This window comes from Lucilia sericata, unplaced genomic scaffold, assembly GCF_015586225.1.
Source record: "Lucilia sericata isolate MDLA Ls3-8-SP2 unplaced genomic scaffold, ASM1558622v1 Contig000279F_arrow, whole genome shotgun sequence".
NCBI lineage: Eukaryota > Metazoa > Arthropoda > Insecta > Diptera > Calliphoridae > Lucilia > Lucilia sericata.
The window spans coordinates 268,458-283,857 of NW_023994304.1; the positions used below are offsets into that span (position 1 = coordinate 268,458).

At 31.6% G+C, this 15,400-nt stretch overlaps 1 protein-coding gene across 1 annotated transcript in view; it reads left to right on the top strand.

Moving 5' to 3' along the window:
- Positions 1-15,400, top strand: part of LOC119603183 (activator of 90 kDa heat shock protein ATPase homolog 1) — a 66,166-nt gene that overhangs the window by 41,504 nt on the left and 9,262 nt on the right. Inside the window, exon 3 of the mRNA XM_037955136.1 lies at positions 6,969-7,104. Coding sequence (XP_037811064.1) covers positions 6,969-7,104 — 136 coding nt within the window. The remainder of the gene's footprint in view (positions 1-6,968; positions 7,105-15,400) is intronic.

The window sequence follows — 15,400 nt, forward strand, 5'->3', positions numbered from 1 at the left end:
GCATTTAAGTAATTTTCGGAAATGGTCCTTATATGGGAGTTGTGACCAATTATCGACCGATAAGGAAAAAATTTCGAATAATTAAATTATATGCCAAAAAAATTCAAGTCGAATTTAAATACAATAGATCTTTTAATTAATGAAATATGTGCGTTTAGATGATTTTCGGAAGTGGACTTTATATGTATAGGAGCTATGGCCTTACACAAAACATATTTGTGTCGAATTTTATCAAGATATCTTTATTTGATAATGAAATATGTGCGTTTAAGTGATTTTTTGAAGTTGACCTTATATAGGAGCTATTACCATATATGGACCAATCCGGAAAAAAATTTGGTAGAATGATTTATATGCTCACAAAACATACTCAAGTCGTACTTTATCCCGATAGCTTTATTATTCAAAGAAATATATGCGTTTAAGTGATTTTCGTAGAGTGATTCATATAAAGACAAAACATATTTGTTTCGAATTTTATCAAGATTACTTTATTTAACAATGAAATATGTGCATTTAAGTAATTTTCGGAAGTGGGACTTATATGGGAGCTATGACCAACAATGGACCGATCCGAGTAAAAAGTGGTAGAATGATTTATATGTACACAAAACATATTGAAGTCGAATTGCATCCTTATAGCTTTAGAATTTAATAAAATATATTCGTTTAAGTGATTTTCGGAAGTGGACCTTATACGGGAGCTTATTTGTGTCGAATTTTATCCCGATAGCTTTAGAATTCAATGAAATATATGTATACGTTTAAGTGATTTTCGGAAGTGGACCTTATATGGGAGCTATGACCAATTATGGGACTATCCGGAAAAAATTTTGCAGAGTGTTTCATATTTAGACAAAATATATTTATGTCGAATTTTATCAAGATAGCTTTATTTGACAATGAAATATGAGCTTTTAAATGATTTTCGGAAGTGGGCTTTATATGGGAGCTATGACCAATAATGGACCGATCCGTAAATTTTTTTTTTAGAATGATTTGTGTGAATACAAAACATATTTGTGTCGAATTTATCCCGATAGCATTATAATTCAATGAAATATATGCGTTTAAGTGATTTTCAGAAGTGGACCTTATATGGGAGCTATAACCAATTGTGTGCCGACTGAGAACTACGTTGATAGTATGATTTCTGTTCATATTATATTTGCAGTAAAAATTTTGTGTTGATACCGATATATTTGAGGGAGTTTTTAACGATAAACTAATTTCCGGGAATATATACCTTTGTATGGGGGCTATGGGAAATATTGGATCGATTGTAAAGATTTTGAACATAATTGATTTCTGCCTAAAAAAAAAACGTTTGACAAATTTCATCGAAATATTTTTGGTTGTTTCTGAGAAAACTTCAAAGGAATTAAAAAAAACGTAATTTTTTTCGAGGTAGTCTGAAATTTTTACTTATAATTTTTATCGTTGTGAACCGATTTTGCTGATTTTCAATACCAAACTGCTTGGGATAATAATAAATATATTGGGTGAACTTGGTTGATTTCATTTGCTTAGTTTTAACGTGAGCGAGTTTTACACAGACAGGCGGACATAGCTAAATCGATTCAGAATTTCATAAGGACTCATAATATATATACTTTGTTGGGTCTTAGATGAATATTTCTTGGTGTTACACGCGGAACGACAAACTTATAAAAAGATACACCTACAGATTTTCTTAAATATTTACATGTTTTTCTTCACGTATAATATCGCCATATTTTAATCCATATTTTAGAAAACAAGTTTGAAATGATTCCTTTTGCAAATATAGTATTCTCTGAATGGAGCAGAATGACAAAATCGTGTTCCAAGTACTCCTATTTTTACCAAATCTATACCACTCTGAAGGCGTACGAACGTCACATACAATCGTATGGAATTACCCATACATACATACAGCAAAAAATCTTCTAAAATGATAAATATGTAATCCAAAAATTTTCAACATTTTTTAAAGTTATTTTTTATTGACAAATTAGTATTTGAAGAAAAAATTGGGGTTTTTGCTTTACTTACGGAGCATACATGGGAGTAGTTAATTATATCGACTAATTGACGATTTCATTAGCATTAAATTGAAAAAAGTTCTAATTACTTCTTTTACCATTAGCATTATTTTGTCTAATGGTAATGCTTTTTAATGAAATTAATTTCGAATATTCGAATATTATATTGTATTATCATTAGGTGAAATCATGCATGCCAAATTTCAGCTCATTCGGACTAGAAGAACTAGTTTTAACAGGTTTAAAAATTTTTCGAACACGAGTTCGAATTTTCGAAAAATTTTTTTTTAGTTTTTATGACACAGAGATTAATTTAAAAACATAAAAATATTTTCGACAATACTTTGAATTTTCGAACTTAATTTTGAATATTTGAACATATTATTGTATTGTCATCAGATGTACTTACGACTGCTAAATTTCAGCCAATTTGGGCTACGGGAACTGGTTTTAAAAGCTTTCAAACCTGTGCTCGAATCTTCTGAAAATTTTCATGAATTCTTATTAAATATATTTTTCGACAATTATAAATACTAATTAAATTTGTTTTTGAAAATTCATTATCAAATTCATTACCATTATCAAAAAAGTTACAACTGCATTTAAAGTTGGAAAACAACCAGCCAAGTGTAGAAAGGAATGTAAGAAAAAACAAGTAAGAAATTATAGTCGGGCGAGGCCGACCATATAATACCCTACACCTTTGACAAAAATATAATGTAATTTAGTCGCCATAATAAAGCATTTAAGTTGAATTGTACCTTGCCTTAGATATATATACTTAAGCCGTTTATTGTTGAATAAAATTGTGGACATTTAAGTGAAATTTTGATGGGGGCTTTTCATAGGGGCTAGGGTCATACGAGAACCTATTATTATGGAATTCGTGGGGGTCATCAAGTCTTGTATACAACTTGGTTATTGCAGCTTTTTGTCTTGCCATTTGTGCCAAATTTCATTGAATTATCTCCAAAATTGCGACCTGTAGTTTGATTACAAGTTTTAAAAGCCCTATTCGGGGGTTCAGTTGTATGGGGGCTAGGTGAAATAATGGACCGATGGTAACCATTTTCAATAGGCTTCGTCTACGGTACCATAAAAGATCATTTGCCAAATTTTATTGAATTATCTCCACAATTGCGACCTGTAGTTTGATTACAAAGTTTAAAAGCCCTATTCGAGGGGTTCAGTTGTATGGGGGCTAGATGAAATAATGGACCGATGTAAACCATTTTCAATAGGCTTCGTCCCTGGGACAATAAAATATCATGTACCAAATTTCATTGAATTATCTTCAAAATTGCGACCTGTAGTTTGATTACAAGGATTACAAGCCCTATTGGGGGGCTCAGTTGTATGGGGGCTAGGTGAAATAATGGACCGATCTTAACCATTTTCAATAGGCTTCGTCACTGGGACAATAGAAGATCATGTACCAAATTTCATTGAATTATCTTCAAAATTGCGACCTGTAGTTTGATTACAAGGTTTACATGGACGGACGGACAGACGGACATAGCTAAATCGACTCAGAAAATGATTCTGATTGGTATACTTTAAGGTGGGTATAGGACCAATATTATTGTGCGTTACAAACATCAGCACAAACCCAATATACCCTCCCCACTAAAGTGGTGTAGGGTATAATAAACTCACTGTTATTGTTGGTGTTTTGTCAAAACTTTAAAGTTTTGTGAAAGATGCGTTTTGAATTCTTATTGAGTTTAAAATAATTCTTTCATAAGACATTTCTAGTTTTCCTAAAATATTGGGAAAGGTTTCCTGATGAGCTGGCTTAAGCAACCGGCGAAATGCGCATAGGAACTAGCTTCCCCACCATCAATACATTACAGTGAATTTATTTAAAAATTGGGGTTGAAAGCTCGACAAGAAACTCTTTAACTTATTTGAAAAAATAATAAAAATCCCGAAATCAATTTTTTTAAAAAAAGAAAAAAATATAATTTTCATTACATGGTACCAGGGATGGCAAATTTGGTACGATGGTACTTTTTTTGATACTATTTGATGTTCAAAAGTACCGTGATACTCCCGAGTCTTATTTGATACTCTCAAAGTATCTTTAAAAGCTCAAATTTGAAATTCTAAGAATGTTTTGAAATCTAGTTTCAAAAGCCACTTTTTAGAAGTATGTTTTGCAAGTAACCAATGCAGCTCATTTCGAATTTTTATCTTGATTGACATTATATGAATATTAATCTAATTAAATTCCATTGTTAATATTATATGAGAAAATTACCAAAAATTTCAATTTTGAAAAAATATTTGACTTTAAAACAAATTATTTCCAAATGATAGAAGCTCGAAGGACTCAATTTCTCAACTCAATTTTGGTGAAAATTATTTGTACTTTAAAGCAAATTATTGTTTCATGTCATGGATGGTCTTATGTATGGTCTCATGTGTAGAATTTGATATGACTATTGATTTTTTAACAAATGACCACCTATGTACATCGAATTTTTATTTAATAACACATATGTATATTAGGGTGGCCCCAAAATGGAAATTGCTGATGTTCCCACCGAAAATGAAAATTTAGTTCATTCTAAGATACCATTTCTCCATATGCAAATTTAGTATCATATGAAAGGTCCTTGGGAGACGATTTCAATGACATACACAACATCTACTTGTTTGTTACGCTTGCTTTGTAAATAACGATTTCTATGTTATTGTTTAGATTATTTCGCAATGTTTTGGTAGCGTACATAGGCTTCGATAAATTTTAATAAAATTTGATCTAGATTGAATTTTGAAAAACGGAAAAACCCGTTTCGTAGATTTTATTGAGGATTATTGTGTATTAATTTCAATCAATTATATTAAAATCATATATGTTAAAATGTAAAAAATCTGAAACTTTTACGAAAAATTTGGAAATTTAGATTACTTTTACTGTTACTCTGCCATTGAAAGCGTCTCCCAAGGACCTTTCTAATGATACTAAAATTTTATATCTTTCCTTTGGAAGAAATGTGAAAAAAATCATAAAAACCTCAAAAAACGATATTTTTATCCTTTGATCCAGCTCGCCAAATATTGACCCCAGGACAAAAATTTTGAGAAACGCTATCTTATAATCAATTAAACTTTAATTTTAGTTGAGAACCAGGCCATCCTAATGTATATAAGAGATTTATTGACAATAAACTATCGTTACTAATATTTGTTGCTCAATTGTTAGCGTATAATAAATAAATAAGTTGAATTTCTAAATTCATCCTTGAGTAGTGCCAAATGTGGCCTGAATTTCTTTAAGACAGGATTTATTAAAATATGACAAATTGTATCATGACTGATTTTAATATACATATTTACGAAGTACAATATCGGGGTAATATTTTTATGGTAGCTATATGATACCATGGACATTGAAGTTCATAAAATTATATCTAAAAGGTTAACATTGAGAGACGGACAAAGATTCATTATATTAATATATGTATATTAGGGTGATCGATTCTGTTTTTCAACCGGTCTTAAAACCGCTTTTTCTGATTTACCAGTGTCGGTTTTTTCTAAATGTTGATTTTTTCGAATATCGAATAACCCGGTTTTTTAACTTTTTAAAAGCCGGTTTCGAATACTTTTATTTGTATTTAAAGATTACTTCAATTAAATTTTGAAATAAATAATAATACAGCCTGTCTAAATTTTAAAATATTCGAGTCAAGAAACTAGAGTATATTTTTCTAAAGCACCTTTGGTTAAACTTTTTTGATTTTCCTAATTAATTACAAAAATTTATTTGTAAAATTGATTGGAATAACTGTTGGATAAAATTTTATCAATCTTAAGATTACAATAATTAATTTGTCGCTGAAATATTATTGCAGTGTTGGAATGCTTATGAAAATTTACTAAACAGGGACTTTAGAATAAACTAGGATTATGATTCTTCCCAATTTTTTACATTAAAGAAATAATGTTTATTTTAAAAAATCAGTTCGGGTAATAATTTTTTTTCAAATTAAACTAGATGTTTTTATTTATAATAAAAAACCGTTTTCTCTGAATTTGAAAAATATCAACCGGTTTTTTTTTCAAATGTCAACTATTCGAACTACTCGAAAACCGGTTTTTGGAAAATGTCGAATAATCGATCACCCTACGGTATATATAATACCTTTTCTACTTCTGTTGTTGATTATTTAAAAATGTGAAGGTGTATTTAAGATATTAACAACTTTCAGCAAAAAAAAATATTTTAGTACTCTAAGATCCAAAAAAGTACCCTCTGAAATATTTTTTGATACTGAAACAAAATCTCATTTTCCATCCCTGAATGGTACTTAAAATATTTTTCATTAAAATTTTTTCTATAAATGGTAATGAAATTTTAATGCTTAATGAAAAATTCCCATGTATGTTACGTAGATATGATGAAACCCAAAAGGGCTTAAGTTACATTAAAAAATAGTAAGTTTCAACATTTTAAGCTAAATTAAAATCGGTTTTTGTTGGTCAAATATGCCGAAACATTTTTTCATAAAGATTTTCGGAAATTGGGATTTTTCTTTGCAAAAATTCTAAAGCTGTTAAAAAAGTCCATAAATCATAAGGTTTCGCTAATAGTGCCATTTATGTTTTATTTGATGCCAACTTATAATATTTTACAATTTCGATGTTAAAAATTCAAAAGAATTTTAAAATTTTCATGAATTTTAAGGTATTTTTAGAACATATCTTTTAGATTTTCGAAGATAGGGACGTTGATTTTAATTGTAGGAGTGTAAAATTTAGCAGGAACATGTATTTTGATACGGTGCATCATAATCAATTAAAAAGTTGATTTTGATTTTTTTGTTACTTAGAGCCTTTTGGATTTCATATGACGATACATACATTTCCGCTGTTCGTGGTCTTGAAATTGTGAAAGTGAAAAGTGTATAAACATTACTTCAATTTTTTTTTTAACAGATTTAGCCTTTATGGAGGACAGGTGCATGGATATTTTGAAGAACTCGTGCCGGAGAAGAAAATAACGCTTAGGTGGCGGTTAAAATCATGGCCTTCAGGACATTATTCTAATGTCATAATTGAATTGGAAGAAATGGTGAGTACTTATAAAAAGTCTTATAAGATTTTTTTTGTCATATGATGCAAAAAAATTTAAATACGTATTTATACTGATAGTAAAGTTACTAAAGTTTTTATTACATATTTCGGTTCTCCGTTAACCGACTTTTGTGTCTCGTTAATAGGTTTCACAAAATTTTAATTTTTAGTACAGAATTGATGAATTACAATTTTAAACAAAAACCATAAATTTCTGAGTAAAAAACAAACAAAACTGAAATAACTCGCATTCACTCAGCTTTACTCGTCACGATATCTTTAGGGAAGTCTAGAATTTTTAATATTTTTTACAAAGTCCGATATTAAATAAATCGCTTTTTGCAATTTTAGGACACATTTCTATAAATTGCTCCTTATTCTATTTGAAATACTCACCCACTCACGCTGAACCTGTTGCCAAAGCTCCTCCAAATTGGTTGGGGTTACTCGGTATTGTCTCAACCGACACTTCAGGGTTCATCACAAATTTTCAATCGGATTGAGATCGGGGCTTTTTGATCAATAAACAATTTTGTTCAAAACACCATTCTAAGCGATTTTTACATGTGCTTATGTCCCCCTTTCATTGAAAAAATACTTTTTTATTTTTTTTATTTAATACATAATTTACACACACATATGTACATATATGCAATTCATTTTTGTCGTCAGCCTCTTATGTATTAATGATATTATCTGTAATATTGATTTAAGTTGCCTATTTTAACATATATATTTGCTAGTCTATCAACTATATATGGCCCTATGGACTCGGTTGGTTTTTCGTAAATAAATAAATAATACAATTTTATAACTAAGCCCATAGAGGCAAATATGACTTAAAAACTAGTAACATACATATTTGCAAAATCAAAAATTTTTAAGAATTAGGTACAATATTTTTTCGAAATTTTTTTTCTTGTGACAAAAATCATAATAAATATGAAAACGTTAATTTTTTTGATTGATGCGCGCAAAAGTTATAGCGGTTTAAAATAATAAAATTTAAAAAATCGCTAAAAATACAGGTCAAGCTATTTTCAAATAAAATTAATGCACATTCGTAAACATTTATAAGGACTATTAGCGCATGTCAAAATAGTTATCGCAATTTCATATTTCAGAAAATACACTGATATCTAAAAAAAATTATTTTAATTTTTTTTCTATTTATTTCAAATCCCAAATTTTTGCAAATAAAAAAATATCGAAAATAATTGTCCTAAAATGTATTGGCATATGAACTCAGTTAATATCTCAGTCGGTTTGGAAGATAAAGCCATCTGAAATAGCTTTCTCATATATTTTTTTATCAAATCAAAGTACATACAATTTTTTCAATTTTTTTCGACGGATTTTAAAACATAATTTTAATTATGTTATTATTATGTATAAATTCATAGTGAAATGCTCAAGTTGATAAAAATGTTGCTAAATATTTGAATTTATTTTTGAGGTTATGAAATCCGTATTAAGGTCGTAAAATTGTATATCCTTAAAATAGAAAGCTTTTATTTGACATTAATATTTCCGCAAATCATAAGGCGCTATGAAAACAAAATGTTTTTTCAGATAAACGCTGCTAGGACCGCTATATATGAAGAAATTTTGTTTTTCTTTCACAATTTAATTCATCAATATAATTTACTGCAAAAAATTACAAAATTTTTGCATTGCGTCTTTAGATAAAAATACAAAGAAAACGAAATTTAAATTTTGCAAAAATTTTTAAATTATCATAAGATAATTCGCATTACAATTTTTTTCGCATTTACAAATTTTTTAATACGCATTTGAATCGGAGGTGTTAATTATGAGATTAAATTTACGCGATATTACAACTGTTTTCGTAAATACTTACCTATGAATGTCACATTAAAAAATGTCACATTTTTCAAAAATTTACGACTATTCTTTTCAAGTTTATATAAGCCTTGCTTAGATCTCTGACATCAACAAGATATACCTTAAATTGCGTGAAATTACTACACCTATTAAATACCGTTGCTTCAATTCAATTTGATTAATGCGCGCACATAAACTATTAAAAAAAACTGAACAAAATAAAAAAAAAAAAAAACCCAAAATTTTGGTTACATTTGTTTACAACCGTAGATATTTGCACCAAAAAGTATTAACCCAGCAAAAAAAGTGAGGAAAAAGAAGTAGAATTTTCACCACAAATAACATACTTGAAGTACTTCCAATTTGTGAAAAACCTATGAATTTAACATTAGCGTGTCATTGGAGGGATGTTGTTCATTTTTGACAACTTTGAACTACATCTAATCTTATTCATAGATGCAGTAAAAATCCGATATTTGGATGTCAAAAATAAACCACATTCTTTCAATGACACGGTTATGTAAATTTCATTAGTTTTTCACCAAAATTTGATGTACTTCGAATATGTTATTTGTAGTGACTTTTCAACATCTCTTTCCTCATTTTTAACTCGGTTTTTATTTGTAAGGAAGTATTTGGTTTATAAAATCGAAAAATATGTAATCGCATTTTTAGATGTGATTAAGATGTCGTTTGTAAAGTATGACATCAGTTATTTTTTGCTGGGAATGAAAATACTATAAGGATTTTTAATTTCATTATCTCAAAGCATTTTTTCATTTTTTAAATTTTAAATGTTCATAAAGAGATAATAAGCTAGTGGTCTGCAATTTTGGACATACATGTGGTGTATTATACCGAAATGTATGAAAACATTTACTTATTTTAAAAGGTTTAACAAAATACGGGGCATTTTAATCCACTTTCATCGATTCTAAAAAATGTTTGATTTTGTTCATATATTCTAATACAGAATTATAACTTACCTATGAATGTCACATTAAAAAATGTCACATTTTTCAAAAATTTACGACTATTCTTTTCAAGTTTATATAAGCCTTGCTTAGATCTCTGACATCAACAAGATATACCTTAAATTGCGTGAAATTACTACACCTATTAAATACCGTTGCTTAAATTTAATTTGATTAATGCGCGCACATGAACTATTAAAAAAAACTGAACAAAATAAAAAAACGCTAAATTTTGGTTACATTTGTTTACAACCGTATATATTTGCACCAAAAAGTATTAACCCAGCAAAAAAAGTGAGGAAAAAGAAGTAGAATTTTCACCACAAATAACATACTTGAAGTACTTCCAATTTTGGTGAAAAACCTATGAATTTAACATTAGCGTGTCATTGGAGGGATGTTGTTCATTTTTGAAAACTTTGAACTACATCTAATCTTATTCATAGATGCAGTAAAAATCCGATATTTGGATGTCAAAAATAAACCACATTCTTTCAATGACACGGTTATGTAAATTTCATTAGTTTTTCACCAAAATTTGATGTACTTCGAATATGTTATTTGTAGTGACTTGTCAACATCTCTTTCCTCACTTTTAACTCGGTTTTTATTTGTAAGGAAGTATTTGGTTTATAAAATCGAAAAATATGTAATCGCATTTTTAGATGTGATTAAGATGTCGTTTGTAAAGTATAACATCAGTTATTTTTTGCTGGGAATGAAAATACTATAAGGATTTTTAATTTCATTATCTTAAAGCATTTTTTCATTTAAATTTTAAATGTTCATAAAGAGATAATAAGCTAGTGGTCTGCAATTTTGGACATACATGTGGTGTATTATACCGAAATGTATGAAAACATTTACTTATTTTAAAAGGTTTAACAAAATACGGGGCATTTTAATCCACTTTCATCGATTCTAAAAAATGTTTGATTTTGTTCATATATTCTAATACAGAATTATAACTCAATATATATATATATATATATATATATATATATATATATATATATATATATATATATATATATATATATATATATATATATATATATATATACATGTGGTGTATTATACCGAAATGTATGAAAACATTTACTTATTTTAAAAGGTTTAACAAAATACGGGGCATTTTAATCCACTTTCATCGATTCTAGTACCTCAAATAAAAGGTATTCAACTCATATTTTATATGATATATATATTTTATAGATTTGCTTGCTTCATCGCATTTTATTGATATTCAAAAAAATTGGCATTGGAAAAAATTATAGAAACGGTTTATAGTATTACATAGGAGACATAAGGTAAGATTTTTTGAACGGATATGTCGAATATCTTGGAACATTTTACGACTAGAGTCCTCAATGTGCAATTTTGACATCCATATGATTATTTGGTGGAAAAATTGGAGGACTAGCAATAGGGGGCGTGGTAACCTCATATGAATTACATACAAAAATGTTTATATCTAGGAAACCTAGAATCCTCAAATTTTGCACAAACAAATATGTCATTCATGTCAATATTTGTGTAATAAATTGGCGGATTAGAAATAGGGGCGTGGCACATCCCATATGAACAAAATAATAAATTTCGTATATATGGGAATGCATTAAAGATGAGTAATATTGAAATTCATATAAACAGTTTGAAGGAAAAATTGGGGGCTCTGAACATGGAATTGAGCTGGGTTCAACCTAGAGGCCTCAATGTTAACCCGGCGAAGAAATATGTCTTTTCACAAGAAAGGCAAAAATTTCTGATGACCATATAGTAGCATAAAGGCGAAAGGGATTGTCAAAGACCTAAGTCCCCTGTTAAAAACCTAACTGGTGAGAATGTATTGGTAAAAGCACAAAAATAAACACAGTTGTTCAAAAGATACTAAATAATAAATGTATTTTTGATGCGTTATTTTTTGTGTGTAATTACTGGGATTTCATATACAAGGTAATGAAAATATTAGTTAATTAATTTTTTTTTCATCTTAAAAAATATTATAAAGACGTCTTTTGTTACTTTTTTCTGCACTAATGGAAAAAGAAAAATGTATGTAAATTTTTATACCCTACACCACTTTAGTGGGGTGGGTATATTGGATTTGTGCTGATGTTTGTAACATACAAAAATATTCGTCCTAGCCCCCATAGAACAGAACCCCCCGAAAAGGGCTTCTGAGCTCATAATTATGTTAAATATACAGATATATCGATAAAATACGGCACAACTAAGTTTTATAGAAGTCTTGATGACCCTGCCAAATTTCATAAAGATCGGGCCCCATTTGACCCTAGCTCCCATACAAAGTCCCCTTCAGAAAATAACTTGAATGTATTATGTAGGTTAGGTTAGGTTAAGAAGGGTTATACACCGTAAAAACGGTGTATATCCACTCGGAGACCATAAGGTCCATTGTGATTCCCTTCAAGAAGTGAAGATTCAAAACAGAGAAGCCAAAACACTTCCACAACACAAGAATGAAAGAAAATAGAAAAGAAAATAGGTAGAGAGTGGAGATTCAAAAACAGAGAAGCCAAAAACGCTACCACAACACAAGAATGAAAGAAAATGGTAAAGAGGTCATATTAATAGATAATTAAATAACAGATATAACAAATATATATATATATATATATAATAAAGAAAATCCATGTCCCCCTATAAAGCCCAGTTAAAGAAGTGACTAATTCCCTTGACAAAACCTAGTAGACTGCGAGGGTTAAGTCCCGCAATTTCCCCCAGTTCGCCATGGAACCTATTCCCTAGCCATTTCAACCTGAGGTTCTGTATCCTAGGACACTGGCAAATAATATGCTCGATCGTCTCTACTTCCTCCTCATCCTCGCATAACCTGCAATAGTCCGGTACACTACTGTCCCACTTACTAACAAAGGTTCTAACTGAGCAGTGTCCAGTTAGAATCCCTATCAGAACCCTTAGACTGCGTCTGTCCAGTCCTATAAGTATTTTGGTAGAACCCATATCAAGTTTTGGCCACAGGGCCTTTGATATTTTGCAATCCAATCTACTATTCCAGGACTGGTTAATGATATCACGTATTCTTTCGAATATCAACCTATTATAGTGACAAATGGGTGGTTTAACCATCCTTTCCCTGTCATCTATATCAAGGTTCGAACCTAATCTAGCTAGTTCGTCCGCAACCTCATTACCATGCACATTACAGTGCCCTGGCACCCAACACAATCTAATGACAAACAGTCTCATAATGTCCCTAAGGGCATTTCTGCAATCTACAACTAGGTGCGAGTGTACCGTGTGACAATCCAATGCTCTAAGAGCAGCTTGACTATCAACATAAATTGTCACAACCGACCCCGGATCGATATGATTCCGAATCAGTTCCGTCGCTTTCCAGATCGCTAGGATCTCTGCTTGGAAGACACTACATTCGTCAGGGAGTCTGAATGACCGTTTTATGTTGATATCAGCGATATAGACACCGGCACCCGTGCCGGTATCCATCTTGGACCCGTCAGTGAAAACTGCACACCCTCCAAACAGTCTATCGGATACAAGCCAATCATCCCTAGTTGGAAATTCTATCATAGGTGTTTCCCCGAAGTCTAGAGTCGTAATATCATAATCCGTAATTCCGTGAAGGGAATTACCCTGATCAAGCAGACCTACTTCGTACAAAATTTTTCTATTGTAAGTTAGAATAGGCCTGACAACCGATGTGTAAATCCAATTTACCATATCTGGTTGCAGACCCCAATTCTTCCCTATGGAATTCTTGCATGTGTAGTAGGCATTGAGACCCTTTTTCATTCTTTCCTGAGTATTTTCCTTCCATGACAGCTTGCTATCAAGGAAGATCCCTAAATACTTAGCTCCTCTAGATAAACCTAATTCGACGCCATCTAACTTTGGCAATCTGAAATTGTCTACCTTATACCTTCTGGTAAATAGTACCAGTTCCGTTTTACAAGGATTAACACCCAGTCCCTTATCTTTCGCCCATAGCGAGAGTTCACCTAATGCAGTCTCCATGATGTCACTGATCGTGGATAGAAATTTTCCTTTGACCAGTATCACCACGTCGTCCGCATAGGCAACTATCTTCCTACCCTTAGATTCAAATAGCCTTAGGATACCGTTAACCGCTAGTAGCCACAGAAGAGGAGATAAAACACCTCCCTGTGGTGTCCCCCTGGTAACCCTTCTCCTAATGCAATGATCCCCTAGGGTCGAGTTAATAATTCTACTGCTAAGCATACAGACTATCCAACTCACCAGGAAGTCCTGAACTCCGAGCCCTATAAGCGAATCTCTAATAGCCTCAATCCTTATATTATTGAAGGCTCCCTCAATGTCCAAAAACGCAGCCAGAGTATAATACTTATTCTTCAAGCCGTACTCAACACAACTTACCACCTCATGCAGTGCACTCTCAACAGATTTACCCTTAAGGTAGGCATGTTGAGCGCCACTAATGAGGCGAGTATCAATATTGTTCCTTAGATGTAGATCTATCAGTCTCTCAAGTGTCTTCAAAAGAAAAGAAGACAGGCTGATAGGTCTAAAATCCTTTGGCTTTGAGTGGCTTACCTTACCGGCCTTGGGTATGAAAATAACCCTAACCTCCCTCCACCTCTTTGGTAAATACCTACTACCAAGGCATCTCTTAAAAATCTTCATCAGAAGAGATATAGCGTCCTGAGGCAAGTTCTTTAGTAGAGCTGGAAATATACCATCCGGCCCCGGTGACTTGAAGGGGTCGAATGAATTAACCGCCCATACTAGTTTTTCCCTAGTGACTATCTCCTCTATGCAACTGTAGGTGCTACTTGGCGCCACAGACTCGAAGTCCCTTTGGTCGTCAACCACATCTTCAGTTGCAAGACAACCCGGAAAATGCGTTTCCATTAGCAGAGCTAGGTTCTCAGAGCTAGACTCAGTCCATGAGTTATCACTCCTTTGGATATACCCTATGACCCTTGGGTCCTTAGATAATATCCGTCGGAATCTTGATAACTCGTTGACATTGTCTATGGATTCACAGTACTGGGACCATGAAATCCTTTTAGCCCTTTTGAGATCAGCCTTATACTTCTTGAAACACATTTTATAGTTGTTCCAGTCAATTGCTCGACCTGTAAGCTTGGCCCTATTGAACAATTTCCTAACAGTCGACCTTTGAAGTCTAAGTTCCTTGGTCCACCACTTAGGTTGCTCTCTTTTGCCCGGGAAAGTAACCGGACAAGATAGCTCATAGCTTCCCTTAAGTAGGTCTGTGAACTCGTTCACAACCCCCTCTAAATCAGTTGGCAACAAATCGCACAAGGCCCGTTGTGCCAATACACACTCTACCCTATCATTAAAGGTTCCCCAATTTGTTTTCCTAGGATCCCTAAAAGGTGGACTCCTAGCCAAGACAAAATCCAGTGTGAAGGTAATGCGACTATGGTCCGAGAATGAACAGTCCGTTGCAACCTTCCAATCCCT